The sequence below is a fragment of the Notolepis coatsorum genome (genome assembly GCF_963971535.1).
Source record: "Notolepis coatsorum genome assembly, chromosome: 2".
Taxonomy (NCBI): Eukaryota; Metazoa; Chordata; class Actinopteri; order Aulopiformes; family Paralepididae; genus Notolepis; species Notolepis coatsorum.
The window spans coordinates 110,916,330-110,935,585 of NC_140166.1; the positions used below are offsets into that span (position 1 = coordinate 110,916,330).

Below are 19,256 nucleotides of genomic sequence, written 5' to 3' on the forward strand. Positions count from 1 at the left end.
GCAGAATTGCTTCTACTGCAGCGAGCCCAGAGAGACTCGTTCCCCGATGAATTGGCCTGTCTACAGGGAGGAAAGCCCGTCCCATCCGACAGCAGATTAATTCACCTGGCCCCCGAGAGCGACGCTCATACCCTCATCAGAGTGGGTGGTCGCCTACGCAGAGCCCCCAATCTACCGGATGACATTAAATACCCGATCGTATTGAACAGCCGACACAAGGTCACAGAGCTGATTATAAAGAAATACGATGAGGATGTACATCACGCAGGAGCAGAAACAGTCCTCACGGAGATTGAGGGAGTACTTAACTCGAAGCCCCTCGGATATGTCTCCAGTGATGTGGCGGATATCGACCCAGTTACCCCCAACACACTCCTGATGGGGCGGCTAGATCCTGCATTACCACAGACAATGTACCGGCCTGAAGAAGCGAACGGCCGACGAATGTGGAGGTACAGCCAAGTATTAGCCGACAAGTTTTGGAACAGTTTCCTACTGCACTACCTACCGTCTCTACAGACCCGCCAGAAGTGGGTAAAGGAGAGAGACAATTTGACAGAAGGAACAGTCGTCATGATTATTGATCAATCACTGCCCAGAGCTGGCCGGCCGCGTAAGCAAAGTGATCACCGGTGCCGACGGCAAGGTCCGAGCAGCTGAAGTGCTCGTCCAGGGTCGCACTTACACCCGTCCCGTGGCAAGGCTCATAGAACTGCCTCGACTCCCAGACACAATCGATGATGACCATGACCCTACAACCCTATGACTTTGTGAAGTTGACTGACCCCTACAGCAAACCCTTATGTGTAAATAGACAACGCGATTAATCTGTCTCTGTTTAACTGATTAGGTCTGGGACCTATTCAGGGGGTGGCTGTTGTGAAGGGCCAGATTAAACCGAATATATATATTTATTTATATATATATATTTAATTGTATTTGTATATTCTCTAATATTCCCTGATATCCCTTGTATATTCCTTGTACAATATGCATTGAATATCCATTCTAGCCTACTGAACATCCCATAATAGTCTCCATTCTACTATTGGTCGAGACCTTGGTGCCAGGCTGCCATACCCCTCAGACCCAGTTCAAACGTACCGCTCGACATGTACGAACAAGTCCTAGTTCCGCGTAGGAATTTGGCTACCGCACCACTAATGGGACTATTTGTTCATAGTGCGTATATATACTGCGCTACTAAAGTAGGACTTTCTTTTCAGTCCAGTTTCTTACCCTCCAATAGAGTCACAGACGTAAAGCCTCCCCGCGACGCCACGTGTGGGAGTAAGGCCAAGTTCGCCTACCATCGGTATTGAGACATCGTGTATATTAATATTTGAATAGTCATATTTGGCACTATATCGTCGAGTTGGACGTAGTCTATTAAGCTAATAATAGTCTGTTAATATATAGTGCTTCATGCAGTGAGAATACTACCGTAGTCAGTACCCCATCGTTTCGGGCAGAGAACTGGCTGCTTACCCAGGGTGGTTGACCCTATGTGAAGCTGCACCCGAGGAGCCCCAGAGCCGACGAGCGAGTGGACCTGTATACCGGATTATTCTACCGACGACAGCCCGCCTTCCCAGGCACGGATTATGCTTTGGATACTTTGATTATTCCATGGATAAAGACCCCCGACACTGCCGTGTGTTGGAACCCCCCCCCCTGGAGAGGACGCAAGGTGAGGAGACGCTCTGCAAGACGAGGTCTCTTCACGTCTCTCCCCCGTGGACCGGAGAGAGCCGGCCCACAAAGAGTACACCTGCTTTCATCTGTGGTCCAAGGATCGCCGGCGCATTGAACGGCACTACAGTGGGTTCACCTGGGATACCCTTGGCCGGATGAGGCAGCTGGATTCTACCCCCCCCCCCCCTCCTACTCCTGTCGGCTTACAAGCGACCGGATTAAACCCCTCTAGTGTATCCAGCCTATAATCATTAAAGTATCATTGCTGTTATTCCTTAACTATTCCAGGTCGTATATTTACCACCTGCGCCTTCAGAGATTGGACATTCTCTATTGATATACCGACGAATACTCCTTGCCATAAAAGTGCATACTATTTCAATTCATAAATGTAATTAAGTGATTAAGTGTTTATTCTACACACCATCGCTGTGTAGGAAATAAAGACCTGTTTCTAATTCGTACATTTGTGTTGGATCCGTTTCATCTACGTGAGAGTGTTCATGATAATATATTTATGCCGTGTACTGGGTGGCCGAATATTAAGTACAAAGGTAGTGGTAGTAAGTATCATATCTAGTAATACAGTCAGGGAATTGTACCCCTCAGTTACACAACTCATTACAGAATGAATCACAATTATTATCTTTGCATAATAATAATGGCACAACCCTAAATTAATACAAAACAAAGCACATTTGTTGATACAATGTTCATTTATGTCGAAAGTCAGTGAGCTTCAGGAAGCACCCTCGGGGGAGGGAATTTGGGGGATGGGAGGGAGGGCGGAGAGTGGGGGGTGGGAGTTAAGGAGAGGGTAGTGGCTTAGGGTTTTGGGCGTGTGAGGCAGTCGAGGGATCCGCCCCTCCTTTCGTGCACGTCGCCAGTCGTGCTCGTGGGGGGGAGGTTTGCGTGAGGATGGGGAGGGGGGGGGGGGGGGGGGAGGCCATCCATCTTATCTTCAGACAGTCAGATACTGTCCCGTCCTTGGTTGCGATGGTACGGACGTCATAAACCAGGTCTTATCTTGACTTCTTCTCCTCGGCCTCTTTCATTGACCTCGAAACATTCCTTCTTTTCTTCCACAGACTTGAGTTACGTGGCGGGGGGGGGGGGGGGGGGGGGGGGTTGAAACAGGTTACAATGATTCCTGTAATGCTTTAATTTAATCCAGATCTTGCATCTTCTTTGTCGCGGTCCTAATGTCCTGCGCGACCCCCAACATTACTTGACCCCTACATTGTTCATCGGCTGTATGTTGAGCGAGCCGCTTTGTCAATTCAATGTGGGCATTTTCCAATCTTGCTACTACTTGAAGGCAGCAAATCCAAATCCAAATTGCGATCGCTCCCCAACCGATCAGGAAGATGACGAGGAGATAGAGATCCTCAACATCTTCAATCTCAATAGAATATAGGCATATTGATCGCCAATTATTCCAACTGTCAATTGCAAACCCGGCCTGGAATGTCCCTATCGGACATAATGGTTCGGTCGCACTTTGTTTTCTTGAAGAGAAGATTCGATCCACTGCTGCAAAACTCCAGCTTACTAGTTGATCCATTGATTGACTGAGTGGGAAGTCAGGAATATTGAAGAAAGGGTAGAATGTCCACACCGTCAAGGAGGCAGTTGTAAGGCAGTTGTAATTCGGGATCCACACCGTTATTAATTGCAGCTTAGAGTCCACACCGTCGAGAGAAGCATCTCCTCCCCACTCTCCGGTAGTAACGTTGGATCTCGAGCCGCCTCTCCATTGATTCCTTTTCGATGTCATGTATTTTCTTCAGAAACGCTTCTTCCACCCGTTTTATCTCATTCGTTAACTCTGTAAATCCCTCGTTAGCGGTCTTCTCGTTGTCTTGGACCACCAGTGTAATTTCTAGCACCGTCTTCTCCACATCAGTGATTCGCTCGGCCTGTACAGCGGCCGCTTTTATAACCTCTTCGAATTTAGCATCGATGTGTGCTTTGAATTCATCTTTGAGTTCATCGATGTGTAATTTGAAAGCGACCATCTGATCCTTCATCAGGTTAGTCAGAGAATTGAAGTCGGGTTGTGTGATTTCACTGCTTGTATCGGTTGACGTTGTAGGTGCGTTTGGGTGCACGTTGGGTTTGATGTAAATTTTCTCAAATTCCCCTGCTTTATCTCTAACGGAATTTGTCCCCGCCGTCACCGCTATGTTGTCGTCTGCTGTCACCCTCTCTGGGCCTGTCGTCGTTGGTCCCGGTAAATTCTCCGATGTTGTCTCCCCGATGGGGCCAGTCAACAACGGTATTGTTGTATCCTTCGAACGTGTCAAAATCGGCGCCGTTGGGATGTCAGCTCCGGTTCTCTTTCCAATCTTTTTCTTATCCTTATGATCCATGTTGAGTCTTTTTGTCTTTTAATATAGTTAGTAGAAGGTCTTATCTAATATATACGATGTGGTTTATTCAGTGTTGTTAAAATAAGGTTTTTAAACGAAATTAACGTCGACGGGAGCGGAGCAATAACAAAACGCGTCGCTACATGCTGCTGTCAAACCGGAAGTATTGCCTATATTTATGTCTTTCTGTCCATAGCTGTACTTCCCCTTCCCCCTCCCCCAAGCTGCTATGACGCTGAATTTCCCCAAGGATATCAATAAAGGAATATTGTTTGATTGATTGATTGAAAACTTTATTAACAGATTGCAGAATGTGTACAATACAGTACAGCTCAATACAACAACTGCTAAGAGGATGAAGACCAGAAAAATACTTTCGTCTTGTTTACATAAGGGTCCTCCATTTTCAATTAATCAAATTATCTTATCTTATCTGCCAAACAGTTAATGTTAGAACTCTGTCGCCTAGTGTTGAATGAATGAATGAATGAATGAATGAATGAATGAAAACTTTATTTAACAGATTGCAGAATGGGTACAATACAGTACGGCTCAATACATACAATTGTTAAGGGGATGCAGACCAGAGAAAGACATTTGTCTTGTTTACATCAGGGTCCCCCATTTTCAATTCATAGTGATATTTATGACATACACAACATAACATCATGACATTTATGGCATAGGGACATACATGACATACAGGTATATAGTACTGTTACGTTTGTGACATATACGATATGCAAATATACAGTACTGTTACCCATAGATCCTGACAGAGTATATACATATGAGGGGGAGGGGACTGTACATTAGGAGGGGGTGGGTGGGAGGGAGGGAAATATACATACGGTGGGGAGAGAATATATACATACGGTGGGGAGGAGACTGTACATAGGAGGGGGTGGGTGGGTAGGAGAGAAATATACATACAGTGGGGAGAGAATATATACACACGGTGGGGAGGAGACTGTCTATTAGGAGGGGGTGGGGGTGGGGGGGTTTGGACATTTACAGTGGCCAGTTTCGTTTTGTTGACTAGTGCTTTGCCACATAGTGATAATGGAGGATTGTGGACAGGGTGGGAGAGCAGTTCCTGTAATATTGAGCCTGTTGTGTATTAATCTAGCAATTCTACACGAGAAGTTGATACATTGATTATTTTACATTTACATTTTGTCATTTAGCTGACGCTTTTATCCAAAGCGACTTACAGGTTCTGTACGACAAGTCAGCAGGAAGGGTACGACTCTTACAACTGAGTAACAATGTTCATCAAACAGTGCTGAAACTTGGGTGCTGCAGTGATGAGTGCATAGTAGTAAAGACATATAAGTATACTGTAGTAGGAAGAGTGCATGATAGTATAACACAGTAAGATATTGATTGAAGAAGTGTGTCTTTAGTCGACGGCAAACGATTGATCGGGTTTCGGCTGTCCTAACTGTGGTGGGAAGTCCATTCTACCATTGTGGAGCGAGGACCGAGAATAGGTGGCTTCTCTTTGATGACCCTCCCGGAGCTCGGATAAGAGTGGGTGGGTTCTTGACGGTGTGTAGTTAGACCATTGACCGAAGGTAGGCGGGAGCCGAGCATGCGATATGCCAGGTCGAGGACCTTGAAGCGAATTTGTGCGTCGATGGGGAGCCAGTGGAGGTCCCTAAGAAGCGGGGTAACATGGGCTGACTTTGGTAGGTTGGAGATCAAACGGGCGGCTACGTTCTGAATGAGTTGAATGTGCTTGGTGGCAGTGGTCGGTAGACCAGCGAGCAGTGCATTGCAGTAGTCGAGGCGAGACATGACTGTTGATTGGACAAGGAGTTGGGTGGCTTCTTTTGTCAGGAAGGGGATTGTATATAAATTCTGCAGGAGGATTTAGATGGAACCACAAAGAAGCCAAAGACTTCTCATTAAGATTAGCAATAATAATTTGCTGCCTAATGTATCAGAGTTGGTATATCCCCATGCAATAGGATATCTGGTTGTAAGATGTCTTGAGTTGTAAGATAAATAATATTGGTAAATGGCTGGTACAGTCAGACTAACCTTAAGTCTCGGCATTGAACGTTTCTTTTAGTTTATTTTGGGATTTTTAACACTGCTGACATGATGAATGACTTGGGAGAATATTCATTGCCAACGCCTCAGCCCTACCCAACAGAGACATAGGCAAAGAAGACCATCTCTTATTTTCCTCAATAAACCTGGGCATTCAATTAGTGGATATGGGACATTTGATCTGTAATTAATGGAGCCGCTAACGGAATGAAGGAAGACAAAGGATCCAGCATATCCTCTCCAGATGATTTCTTGGTATCAATGGTCTGAAATACAGTACTTCAAAAACAATACTGGGAGAGAAGGGCTGTAAGGAAAACTGTGAGGCAAACTGTAAGGCGTGCACCAGCTCATGACCACCAAGAGGGGGCTCCATAGAATTATTACCAAACAATTTACTGGCTTCAACAGAGTGCCTATTAAAGGCCAGACTAATCTGCTCAGATATGAAACCATGACATTCTACATGCGTAGGTGAAGAAGTAATCTTGCTCTTGTTTTAATTACCACCTTCCAAAATGTTGAGGGATGTGAATATGAGCTAGTGATTTATATATTTGTATATCTAGTGCTACCAACTGAAGCTACTGTAATGAGCTCCTTGGTTCTAGTCTGTGTGTGACACGTGGTGGATCCTCATGGACTCTCTCCATTACTAGAAAACCTATATATTCACCTCAGGGATCATCTCTTATTTTCTCCCCCCTAATCCTTAATCCCTCTGCCCTACCTAATCGGGTGTAACTCCAGTGTGTGTGTGTGTGTGTGTGTGTGTGTGTGTGTGTGTGTGTGTGTGTGTGTGTGTGTGTGTGTGTGTGTGTGTGTGTGTGTGTGTGTGTGTGTGTGTGTGTGTGAGAATGTATATGTATGGGTATATGTGTGTGTGTGTGTGTGTGTGTGTGTGTGTGTGTGTGTGTGTGTGTGTGTGTGTGTGTGTGTGTATGTGTGTGTGTGCACATGTCCTTATTGTTAGTGCATGCAGGTGTACCCTGATACATTTACAGTACTTGAAACAAGTGGAAGTATGTGGTGACAGCAGGTAGAACTGTCACAGAGGAACTCACAAGCCGTCCTTCCCTCCCAGCCAAGTCCGAGTCATTGACACTTTTTAACCCTTTCACTGCCACACAACAGCCGGTTGATTGATTGATTGAAAACTTTATTAACAGATTGCAGAATGGGTACAATACAGTACAGCTCAATACACACAATTGTTAAGGGGATGCAGACCTGAGAAAGACTTTCGTCTTGTTTACATCAGGGCCCCCCATATTCAATTCATCATAACATAATTATATGACATACACAACATACAGATAGACAGTACTGCTACATCTATACATTTATGACATACCAGATTTACAAATACAGTACTGTTTGTGATACAAAAAGAGTCTAAAAAAGAGAGTATACATTTGACGTACAAACGAATGCCCTCAGGCCGTCGATACAGAGCTTCAACATTGAACAAAAGGGGCTTAGGTGCCAACCTCCATCAGACAGAGGATTTTGGACTACTTAAAATAGACTCCCCCTTCCACCTGATGGACATATATCACCTGTACTACTATTATTTATATACATAGAACTGCTCCACATGGATTTGAATATATCATGCTTTAAGTACTGTCGTTTTAATGTAGTTGGTGGTTTTTTATATAGTGGTCTTTTTACTGTAGTTTTAACGAAGCTGTTTTTTTTTATAGTGGTGTCTATGTATTGTGACTGTATGTTTGTCTTTTAACCACTGCACAAATTAAGTTCCGAAAGGGAAATAAAGTAATTTGAAGTTGAAGTTTGAAGTTGAAGTTGAAGTACTAAGGGGTAGTAGAGTTAGTAGCTTATGTCTGATTGTGTAGGTACTGATGGGTAGTAGTAGTTAGTAGCTTCTGTCTGATTGTGTAGGTACTGATGGGTAGTAGAGTTAGTAGCTTCTGTCTGATTGTGTAGGTACTGAGGGTAGTAGAGTTAGTAGCTTCTGTCTGATTGTGTGTAGGACAAAGCTTCTGTATGATTGTATAGGTACTGACGGTAGTAGGGTTGGTAGCTTATTTCTGATTGTGTAGGTACTGAGGCTAGTATGGTTAGTAGCTTCTGTCTCTTTGTGTAGGTACTAAGGGTAGTAGAGTTAGTAGCTTCTGTCTCTTTGTGTATGTACTAAGGGTAGTAGAGTTAGTAGCTTCTGTCTGATTGTGTGTAGGACAAAGCTTCTGTATGATTGTATAGGTACTGACGGTAGTAGGGTTGGTAGCTTATTTCTGATTGTGTAGGTACTGAGGCTAGTATGGTTAGTAGCTTCTGTCTCTTTGTGTAGGTACTAAGGGTAGTAGAGTTAGTAGCTTCTGTCTCTTTGTGTAGGTACTAAGGGTAGTAGAGTTAGTAGCTTCTGTCTCTTTGTGTAGGTACTAAGGGTAGTAGAGTTAGTAGCTTCTGTCTCTTTGTGTAGGTACTAAGGGTAGTAGAGTTAGTAGCTTCTGTCTCTTTGTGTAGGTACTAAGGGTAGTAGAGTTAGTAGATTCTGTCTGATTGTGTACTGTAGGTACTGAGGGTAGTAGGGTTAGTAGCTGCTGTCTGATTGTGTTGGTACTGAGGGATTTCTGAGAGGTACTCTGACATCAGATAATGAGCCACTAGGGCAGCAAAATGACCATGGGTGTAGTTACTCTATAAACAAGATACAATATGTTATCATGAAACAAGTGAAACTTCTAGACACCAATTAATTATCTATAGCATACTTGTCTTAAAATATCTTGTGGGACTCACTTCACTGACTTCAGTAATGAAGTGGAAGAGGAGGAGGAGACTGTTAACTATATCCTATCCTATCCTACCATATCTCATTGTATCCTATCCTATATTATATCCTATGATATTGTATCCTATTCTATTATATCCTATCTTATCATATCCAACCCTATCCTATTGTATTCTATCCTATCCTACCCTATCCTATTGTATCTTATCCTATCCAACCCTATCCTATTGTATCTTATCCTATCCAACCCTATCCTATTGTATCTTATCCTATCATACCTAGGGGTGTAACGATGCGACCTCACAACGATTCGATTCAATTATGATTATTCAGGCAACGATTCAATGCATCATGAAATATCTTCATTTGACCACGATTCGATTCGATACATTTTCGATTAATTTTCTATCAGTTAATTCCCCAAAGAAATTGAATACACAAATGTGGCTGGGGGAACTGATTCACTCAGCATGAATGGACTATAGGTCAATAAAAACCATTAAAAAAAAATATATATATATATATATTTTTTCTTTATTAATTTCGATTATAATCGATTCTAACATATTCAAATTGATGCATCGATTCTAACACATTAGAATCGATGCATTTCGATGAATCGATGCATCGTTACACCCCTAATCATACCCTATCCTATTGTATCATATCCTATCCTACCCTATCCTATTGTATCTTATCCTATCCAACCCTACCCTATTGTATCATATCCTATCCAACCCTATCCTATTGTATCATATCATATCCTATCCAACCCTACCCTATTGTATCCTATCCTATCCAACCCTATCCTATTGTATCTTATCCTATCCTACCCTACCCTATATCATATCATATTGTATCTTATCCTATCCTCTCTTATCCTACCCTATTCTATTGTATATTATCCTATTGTATCCTATCCTACCCTATCCTATTGTATCATATCATATCATATCCAACCCTATCCTATTGTATATGATCCTATTGTATCCTATCCTACCATATCCTATTGTATCCTATCATATCATATCATACCCTATCCTATTGTAGCCTATCATATCCTATTGTATCTTATCCTATCCTATCTTATCCTATCATATCATATTGTATCCTATCTTATCATATCCTATTATATCGTATCCTATCATATCTTATCCTACCATATCATATCCTATCTTATCCTATCCAACCCTATCCTATCCTATCTTATCCTATCTTATTATATCCTATCTTATCCTATTCTATTCTATCCTATTATATCATATCCTATTGTATCCTATTGTATCATATCCTATTGTATCATATTGTATCATATCCTATTGTATCCTATTGTATCATATCCTATTGTATCCTATCATATCATATTGTATCCCATCCTATTGTATCCTATCTTATCTTATCATATTGTATCATATATTATTCTATTATATCCTATTTTAAACTATCATATCTTATTGTATCCTATTTTATCCGATTGTAAACTATCCTATCTTATTCTATCCTATTCTATCCTATCATATCTTGTCCTATTGTATCCAATATCGATCAGGCCACGTTCTAGAGACATAGACAATGAAGGCCTCCGAGACACAATGCATTTAGCCATGCAAGCCATACAATTCTCTCAAAATAAGCCATTGATTCAAACTTGAAATGTTGTCAGATCTTCGTTGCTACAGTATTATGAATTAGCAAGGCGATCTATCCGCAATGAAGACACAGTGGAGTTGAAGCTGTTTAGAGCACATTCGGACCAAGCTAACGCATCTTAGCAGCCAAATAAACAGACTTAGGAGACAGCCAACATATGCTAGTCATAAGGATATGATCCCTGCATCACATCTGTTATTATTCCAACCATTCGTGAATACCTCTGGTATTTTGTATTATGTTCCAGCAGATCACTCCTGCAAGCATTCAGCTAACGTTTGATAAAACAAGCACAGACAATCCAGACCCACAACACACCATTATGTAGGAGCAGCCATCGATGGCTTCAATGTGAAAGTAGGTGGTTACACTTGCTAACTAATGCTAGCAAGACTTACGAACTGATGAGACAGCTAACGCTAATAGCTGCTAATGTTAGCAGGCAAACCAGACGAGATCTAATGCTGATAGTTGAGAATAACTAGTCTGGGTTAGCTAAAGCCATCGAGAGATACAAATCTCACAGCAGCACAACCACAGGCCGCTAGCAAGGCTCTGAGACTCTTATGTCCTGATCAGACAGAGAGCCTTTTAGCAGCAGGGGTTTTTGATATGTCTACCCCAGTGTGTTATATATAATGATAATGTGGACATGCCTACCTAAATGTGTTATAGATAATGATAATGTGGCTATGTCTACCTCAATGTGTTATACTGTATATAATGATAATGTGGATATGTCTACCTCAATGTGTTATAGATAATGATAATGTGGATATGCCTACCTCAATGTGTTATAGATAGTGATAATGTGGACATACCTACCTCAATGTTATAGATAGTGATCATGTGGACATGCCTACCTCAATGTGTTATAGATACTGATAATGTGGACATGCCTACCTCAATGTGTTATAGATAGTGATAATGTGGACATGCCTACCTCAATGTGTTATAGATACTGATAATGTGGACATGCCTACCTCAATGTGTTATAGATAAGATAGTGATAATGTGGAAATGCCTACCTCAATGTGTTATATAGTGATAATGTGGACATGCCTACCTCAATGTGTTATAACTTATAGATAGTGATAATGTGTACATGCCTACCTCAATGTGTTATAGATAGTGATAATGTGGACATGCCTACCTCAATGTGTTATAGATAGTGATAATGTGGACATGCCTACCTCAATGTGTTATAGATAGTGATAATGTGGACATGCCTACCTCAATGTGTTATAACTTATAGATAGTGATAATGTGTACATGCCTACCTCAATGTGTTATAGATAGTGATAATGTGGACATGCCTACCTCAATGTGTTATAACTTATAGATAGTGATAATGTGGACATGCCTACCTCAATGTGTTATAGATACTGATAATGTGGACATGCCTACCTCAATGTGTTATAACTTATAGATAGTGATAATGTGGACATGCCTACCTCAATGTGTTATAACTTATAGATAGTGATAATGTGGACATGCCTACCTCAATGTGTTATAGATAGTGATAATGTGGACATGCCTACCTCAATGTGTTATAGATAGTGATAATGTGGACATGCCTACCTCAATGTGTTATAACTTATAGATAGTGATAATGTGGACATGCCTACCTCAATGTGTTATAGATAGTGACAATGTGGACATGCCTACCCCAATGTGTTATAGATAAGATAGTGATAATGTGGGAATGCCTACCTCAATGTGTTATATAGTGATAATGTGGGCATGCCTACCTCTGTGAAAGGTTTGGTCAGGCGCTTCAGGTCATACTGGTGGTGGCAGAGTTCACAGTGGCTGCTGTTGGACACGGTGAGCCAGTGTTCCAGGCAGAGGCGGTGCACCATGGCCAGGGTACCAGCACACTCACAGGGGGACAGGAGCTCCCCGGCACCCCCTCCCTCATGGCAGATCCTACAGAACGGCTCCTCGGTGCAGAAACTGAAAGGATTGCAGAAGATTGCAAGATAGTAAGTTAATAAAGTACAAAGTACTTAAAGTACTGAACATGTGTGTGTGTGTGTGTGTGTGTGTGTGTGTGTGTGTGTGTGTGTGTGTGTGTGTGTGTGTGTGTGTGTGTGTGTGTGTGTGTGTGTGTGTGTTTGTGTGTGTGTGTGTGGGGGGGGGGGGGGGCTGTGCACAGACATTTTGGTGGATACTACTATACATGTCTCTCTTTATATTTGATAGAATTAGTGTTTTTAATGTTTTTAAATTCCAGCTGAGAGGTAGGATAATGGTTCCATAGCCTGAAGTCTTATCTAGTACAGGTCCAAATTTTATAAAAATCCCACAGAAAATGGATTTTTTTACAAAGGTTTTTGTAATGTGTGTACCAGTAATAATTCAGCATGATTATCCAAAATGGCCGTCCGCTGCCATTCATTCCGATGCTCTAGTCAAAACAATGGACTTCTTCGTCTTCTTGTGTCACCTTCCCCCACTGTCAGCGCTTGTCTGGGATCGCTTTCGGAGCAGACCCTCCTTGGCTACAATGGTGGTCAATCATTTTCGCCATCAGCGGTGACTGGTCAGTTGAGGACCGCTCACAACCGAACGTGGTCACTCGTCCGAATGGCTTGTCAAATGACGCTCGTCGGAATTTTCGTCTTGTAACTCGAGAATGGAATCACACAATAGGTTGAATGTGGTGACGATCGAAAGGTGGCAAATTCAACTTTCCAACAATGTATTGGTTGATCGTCGGAAACGGAGTCCGGAGCCGACAGACGAGGGCAAAGTGCCGCGACATGTGCCCGAATATGACCCGTCTGATCCTCAAGTGGTTAAACACTTTTTGACTCTGAGGGCAAAAGAGCAGGGGCTCCAGCCCCCCCCCCCTCCCCCCATATCTGTGCATGTGCCTGGTGTGTGTGTTTTGTATCCTCTGTAAAGCCTCATTGTCTGCATTTTTTTACCAACATTGCATAGTTATATATTATTATTGTATATTTGTGTAGTGTTGGGACTTTATTCCTCTTTTACTTACTTTTTATTTGACTGTATGAAGCACATTATCAGGTCCTCATACAGAACCAATTGCATTTATGTGTTCAATGTACATGTACTTTATACGTGACAAATAAACGCAAACTTGAAACTTGAAACTTGCATGTTGAACCTCTCTGTTATTTGAATCCAATGTGCAATGTGATTTGATCTGCGGGCATTGACCCATCTCCCGCCAATGACTGATTAACACGTCATTCTCCGCCATGCGTAATCTGCCAATGACTGATTAAGGCGTCATTGAGATCAATATTTCAAATTTTCGTCATGGTATTCACATTTCACCCACGGAGTCATGACTGGTGCTGTAGATCTCCGCTCAACTCTCCAACGCTTCAATACCGCCACCTGGTGGCCGATCGGCGAGTTGCCAAAACCGGAAGTGGCCGGAAATGGCTGGTCAGTACCCTATTACGTCCGGCCACTCGTTATCGCTCGCGGGACTCCATCCACACACCGTGCATATAGATCCGTTGCCATAACTCAATAAACAACATGATTGGACGTGTATTAGTAATATACAACCCGGAAATGGTTCACCTAGATCAACATCCAATAATAGCGATCTTTTTGCTCCACGCTCATCACCCAATGCTACGAGGAGACTGGGGTGAGTTTCAGCCTGTTTGTTTACCATTTTCGATACAAACTGCTCTGATCAATATATCACCCATACTACATGAATCATTTAACGTCGGCCATTGAATTATAAACGACCCCCCCCCCCCCCCTCCGGTCAACCGCGCATGATGAGCCATAACGTCTGGGACCTTGTACAGTTGACATTTTTTATCTGGCGTCAATTGGTATCAAACTGCATTTGATGATCTAATATATGCATTTATAGCTATAACTCACGTTCTATGAAATACTGCAGAAAACGATAAAAACATATTTATACTCTAGACAGTATTTTTGTATGAATGTGTGAATGAAAAAGTAAAACGTTCCTACATCCTGAACGATATATAATCGATGTTGAATGGGCCATAGTAATGTCAATTTAGCAATACAATTTAAAAAGTTATAGCCCTGCAAAGAAGGTGAACATCTCCATAGACAAATAGTGCTGGCAGAGAGGCTACAAGGATGAGAATAAACTCCGGCAGAGAATGGGTTTTTTTATTTGGTCATTTGTAAAGTGCAATGTTTACAATCCCAGCACTGTTTGCATATGACTTTTCCATAATGCAACTACGTACTCTGCCATGTGACTGCTGTGGCAGGTGACCTGCTATGCTAGTAAATGGACTGCATTCATATAGCACTTTTATCCACAGTGCTTTACAATTTACACCTCACATTCACCCATTCACTCACACATTCACACACTGACGGCGGAGCCAACCTGCACATCAGGAGCAATTAGGGGTTAAGTGTCTTGCTCAAGGACACTTCGACACTCCAGGAGGAGCGGGAATCAAACTGGGAAACATCCGATTACCAGACAACTGCTCTACCTCCTGAGCCACTGAGTGATGGGTGACGGGTAACTTCCATTACGGAAATCTTGACAAGGCTGCAACAGCAGCCAATATTAACGAATACACTGAAACGGTGCTTGACTTTGTCTGTACTCTGGTAGAAGAAACAATCCCCTCTACCACAATTAGAATCTACCCAAATCAAAAGCCCTGGGTAGATAAATCCATCCGTGAGGCTCTGAAAGTGCGCACCTCAGCCTACAACACCGGGCTTGTGACAGGCAACATGGATGAACACAAGACGGCAAGATACAACGTCAGGAGAGCAGTAATAGAGGCAAAACGGCGTTATAGGGATAAAGTTGAACTTCAGTTTGAACAGGCTGACTCTAGAGGTATGTGGCAGGGCCTCAGAACAATGACATTACAAAGGCACCTCCCTCAAACTGAACAGTGACATCTCCTTAGCAAATGATCTCAATACCTTCTATGCAAGGTTTGAGGCTGTGAATAACAACACCAGCCTAAAAGCCACGGCAATGGGGGGGGGGGTCTGCTGATGGAGACTCAGTGTTCAGGGTAACAGAGCATGAGGTGAGGCGGACCTTTAAAAAAGTGAATATCAGGAAGGCAGCAGGACCGGACGGCATCCCCGGCCGCGTCCTAAAAGTCTGTGCCGACCAACTGGCCCCGGTATTCACTGACATCTTTAACCTGTCCTTAGAACAGGCTGTCATCCCCACCTGTCTGAAGAAGTCCACCATCATCCCTGTACCCAAAAAATCTACGCCCGCTTGCCTCAACGACTACCGCCCTGTAGCTCTCACCTCCATAGCCATGAAGTGCTTTGAGAAGCTAGTGAAGGGCTACATCTGTTCCTCCCTCCCCATCAACCTGGACCCCCTGCAATTTGCATACCGCCCTAACAGGTCCACGGAGGACGCCATAGCCCATGTGCTGCACACAGCAGCATCACACCTGAACAAGAGGCAGGGGAACTATGTGAGAATGCTGTTCATCGACTACAGCTCAGCATTCAATACCATAGTCCCCTCCAAACTCATAGCCAAGCTCAGGGACCTGGGCTTGAACTATGACCTCTGCCAGTGGGTCTTGGACTTCCTGACGGGCAGACCCCAGGTGGTAAGAGCAGGCAACTGCACCTCCTCATCCATCACGCTCAACATAGGGGCCCCCCAGGGCTGTGTGCTGAGCCCCCTCCTCTACTCCCTGTACACACATGACTGCGTGGCACAGCGGAACAACAACACAATCATCAAATTTGCTGATGACACAGTAGTGGTGGGCCTGATCTCTGCCACCGACGAGAGGGCCTACCTAGAAGAGGTAGAGAATGTGTCACAGTGGTGTCAGGAGAACTGCCTCTCCCTGAACGTCAGCAAAACAAAAGAGATGATTGTGGACTTCAGGAGGTCGGGGGTCAAGGACTACAGCCCCCTCAGCATCGACGGGGCACCGGTTGAGAGAGTGAACAGTTTCAAGTACCTCGGAGCCCACATATCCGAGGACTTGACATGGACCACACACATTGACAGTGTTGTGAAGAAGGCACGACAACGCCTCTACTTCCTCAAGCGCCTAAGGAAGTTCCAAGTCAGTCAGAAGATCCTTAAGAACTTCTACTCATGTACAATAGAGAGCATCCTGACTGGCAACATCACCTCCTGGTTTGGGAATAGCACTGCACAAGACCGTAGCAGACTACAAAGAGTGACACGTTCAGCCGAACGCACAATTGGAGGGGGGCTTCCCACCCTCCAGAACATTTACAACAAGCGGTGCAGGGGTAAGGCTAAGAGAATCTTCAAGGACTCCAGCCACCCGAACAACTGCCTCTTTGAACTGCTGCGGTCAGGCAAGCGATACCGGAGTCGTAAGGTGAGCACAGAAAGACTCAGAAGAAGCTTCTATCCCCAGGCCATCAGGCTGCTCAACGAACAATAAACACTATGCAACAACCATCAAATGCACACAGCACACACACCCACACGCACACACTCACTTTAAACAAACAACACACTGCAGCACCCACTCTCCACACTTTAGATCACCTAAACACACTTTATATTTATTGGTAAAGGATTTGCACTACAACTCGTACACCTTACTGTAAATTGTACCTAAATTGTACCTCATCCCATTTCTGCTTTGCACTATATAGTATTGTATATTAGTACATTGCATAGTATATTGTATATTGTATGGTAACTCAGTTACTTCTATTCTGCATCGAACATTGTACATATGTCTATACTGAACACTGTGACCTCTATTTTTACTTCTATTTTACATGCTATACTATTTTATTTCATACTTATCTTGTCTAGCACAGTCTCTGGAGCGTAACAGTAAGATGCATTTTGTATAAAAGTATTCTGTACTTCTGTATGACAACTATTAAAGAAACTTGAAACAGCAGTCATGTGACACAGTATGCAGTCATGTGACACAGTAGGCAGTCATGTGACACAGTACGCAGCTCCATTTGAGAAAAAGCCTTTTACAAATCGAGTAAGAAATTTCAACGTTACAGTGTTGGCCGCGACCAAGGTATAATACATTTACATTTAGTAATTTAGCTGACGCATTTATGCGAAGCAACTTACAAATTGTGGAGGGGTACATCTCTGGTAGCTAAGGGTCAGTGGCATTGTTTGTCAAATAGTGTCGAGCTTGAGTGTTACACTCTGAGTGCATAGTAGTACAGACATATTAGCATGATAGGTAATAGAAGTATAGTAGCATAGTAGTAAGGTAACATAATAGTCAAAATACAGTTAGTAAATAATGACAACCAACAAAGTAATGTTCTAGGCTCTACATTGAGTAGTGAGTAATTTGATTTCTGGACTATGGCATTTTGTCCCAAAATCATCAAGTCAAGCATTAGAACAAGTTGGTCATACTAGCTGTAGTCTTCATGACCTCTATTTCATGTCCAATCATTAAATAATAATCAATATCTTTTGGCAGGGAAAAGCTATATATATTTTCTGCACCTTTCTAAAAAAGAATATATATATATTTTATGATTACTCAACATAAAACGATTATCTATAGCACCTTTGACATTTGAAAAACATATTTCTTTGAATGCATTCCCATGGAGGTGTCTGTTATCAACATGTCATCGTATGGCTTCCATTCTTACATCCTTGTATAATCTCATAAACTATAATCCTGTTGTTCCTACCTGTCGCTGTATTCCATGGAAGGATCGTCTCCATAACAGTCCCCCACTTCCTGGTTGCAGGTGTCAGGCTCCTCCCTCTGTGTGTTTGGCTCCTCCCCCGGCCCCTCCTCAGGCACAGACTTAGCATTCCCTACAGGGCTGCCCACCTGCGGGCCCAGGGGCTGTTCTGTTGCCATGGCTGCTACATAAGAGGCCATTCAACTCTCGTCAGGAGCATCCTCCCTATAACTAGACACAGGGGTAAGAAAGAGAAAGCAAGCCTGTGACCCAAAGATTGCCAGTTAAAATCCCAGGACCAGCTGGGAAGTAAGACAAGTAGGTAGTAGTACTTTGAGCAAGGCACTTAACTCCCAACTGTTCTAGTGGAGGTGCTCAGTACTGGGCAGCTACCGGGTAGTTTTGTTTTTTGTGTGTGCGTGCGTGCGTGTGCGTGCGCGCGCGCGCGTGTGTGTGCACGCACATATTTCCTGGGAGAGAGGGTCAAGTCACTCTTAGTTCAATCTATTTAAATTAATTCTCAATTATTTCTTATGTCCTTCTTGTTTCTTAAAGGGTAAATCCACCCTAAAACAGAATCTACATTGTGCTATTCCAATTAGTCGTATTCCCACGGCCACCATATTGGTTGATATTCAAAACAACAGTCAGAATACACTAATTAAATGACAAACTTGTGATTACCTGATTTAACTGCTGTAGTAATGCAATTCGAAAACTGAGCCGTACATCATAATAGAAATCACATTATGTGAATTCTAGTTTAGGTGGGATGATTTGCCCACCGGCGCGACACGGCACTTTGCGAGTGTCTAGCGGCTCGGGTCTGCATTTTTTATAAAAGATAATAATATATATCAAATTAAAGCCCTATTTGTTGCCGTTCGAATGCCACCTCACGCGACTAAATCTGTTCAGCGGTTCTCGAGTTACATGCAGATTATGTCAGGCATGCAACTTTGTACACGCAAGCCTCAGATTACCACCCCTGACTCCCGAGGCTCTGGAACTGTCAATCATTCACTGATTGCGAGAATTATTGGACAGGGTTGTAGCCAATGAGT

At 43.0% G+C, this 19,256-nt stretch overlaps 1 protein-coding gene across 1 annotated transcript in view; it reads right to left on the reverse strand.

The window, feature by feature from the left end:
* LOC311247957 (E3 ubiquitin-protein ligase MARCHF3) overlaps window positions 1–18,392 on the reverse strand; it is a gene marked incomplete at both ends in the record, with an annotated part of 42,394 nt that extends 24,002 nt beyond the window's left edge. Inside the window, 2 exons of the mRNA XM_084337949.1 lie at window positions 12,285–12,489; window positions 18,196–18,392. Coding sequence (XP_084194075.1) covers window positions 12,285–12,489; window positions 18,196–18,392 — 402 coding nt within the window. The remainder of the gene's footprint in view (window positions 1–12,284; window positions 12,490–18,195) is intronic.
* Window positions 18,393–19,256: the final 864 nt, after the last annotated feature.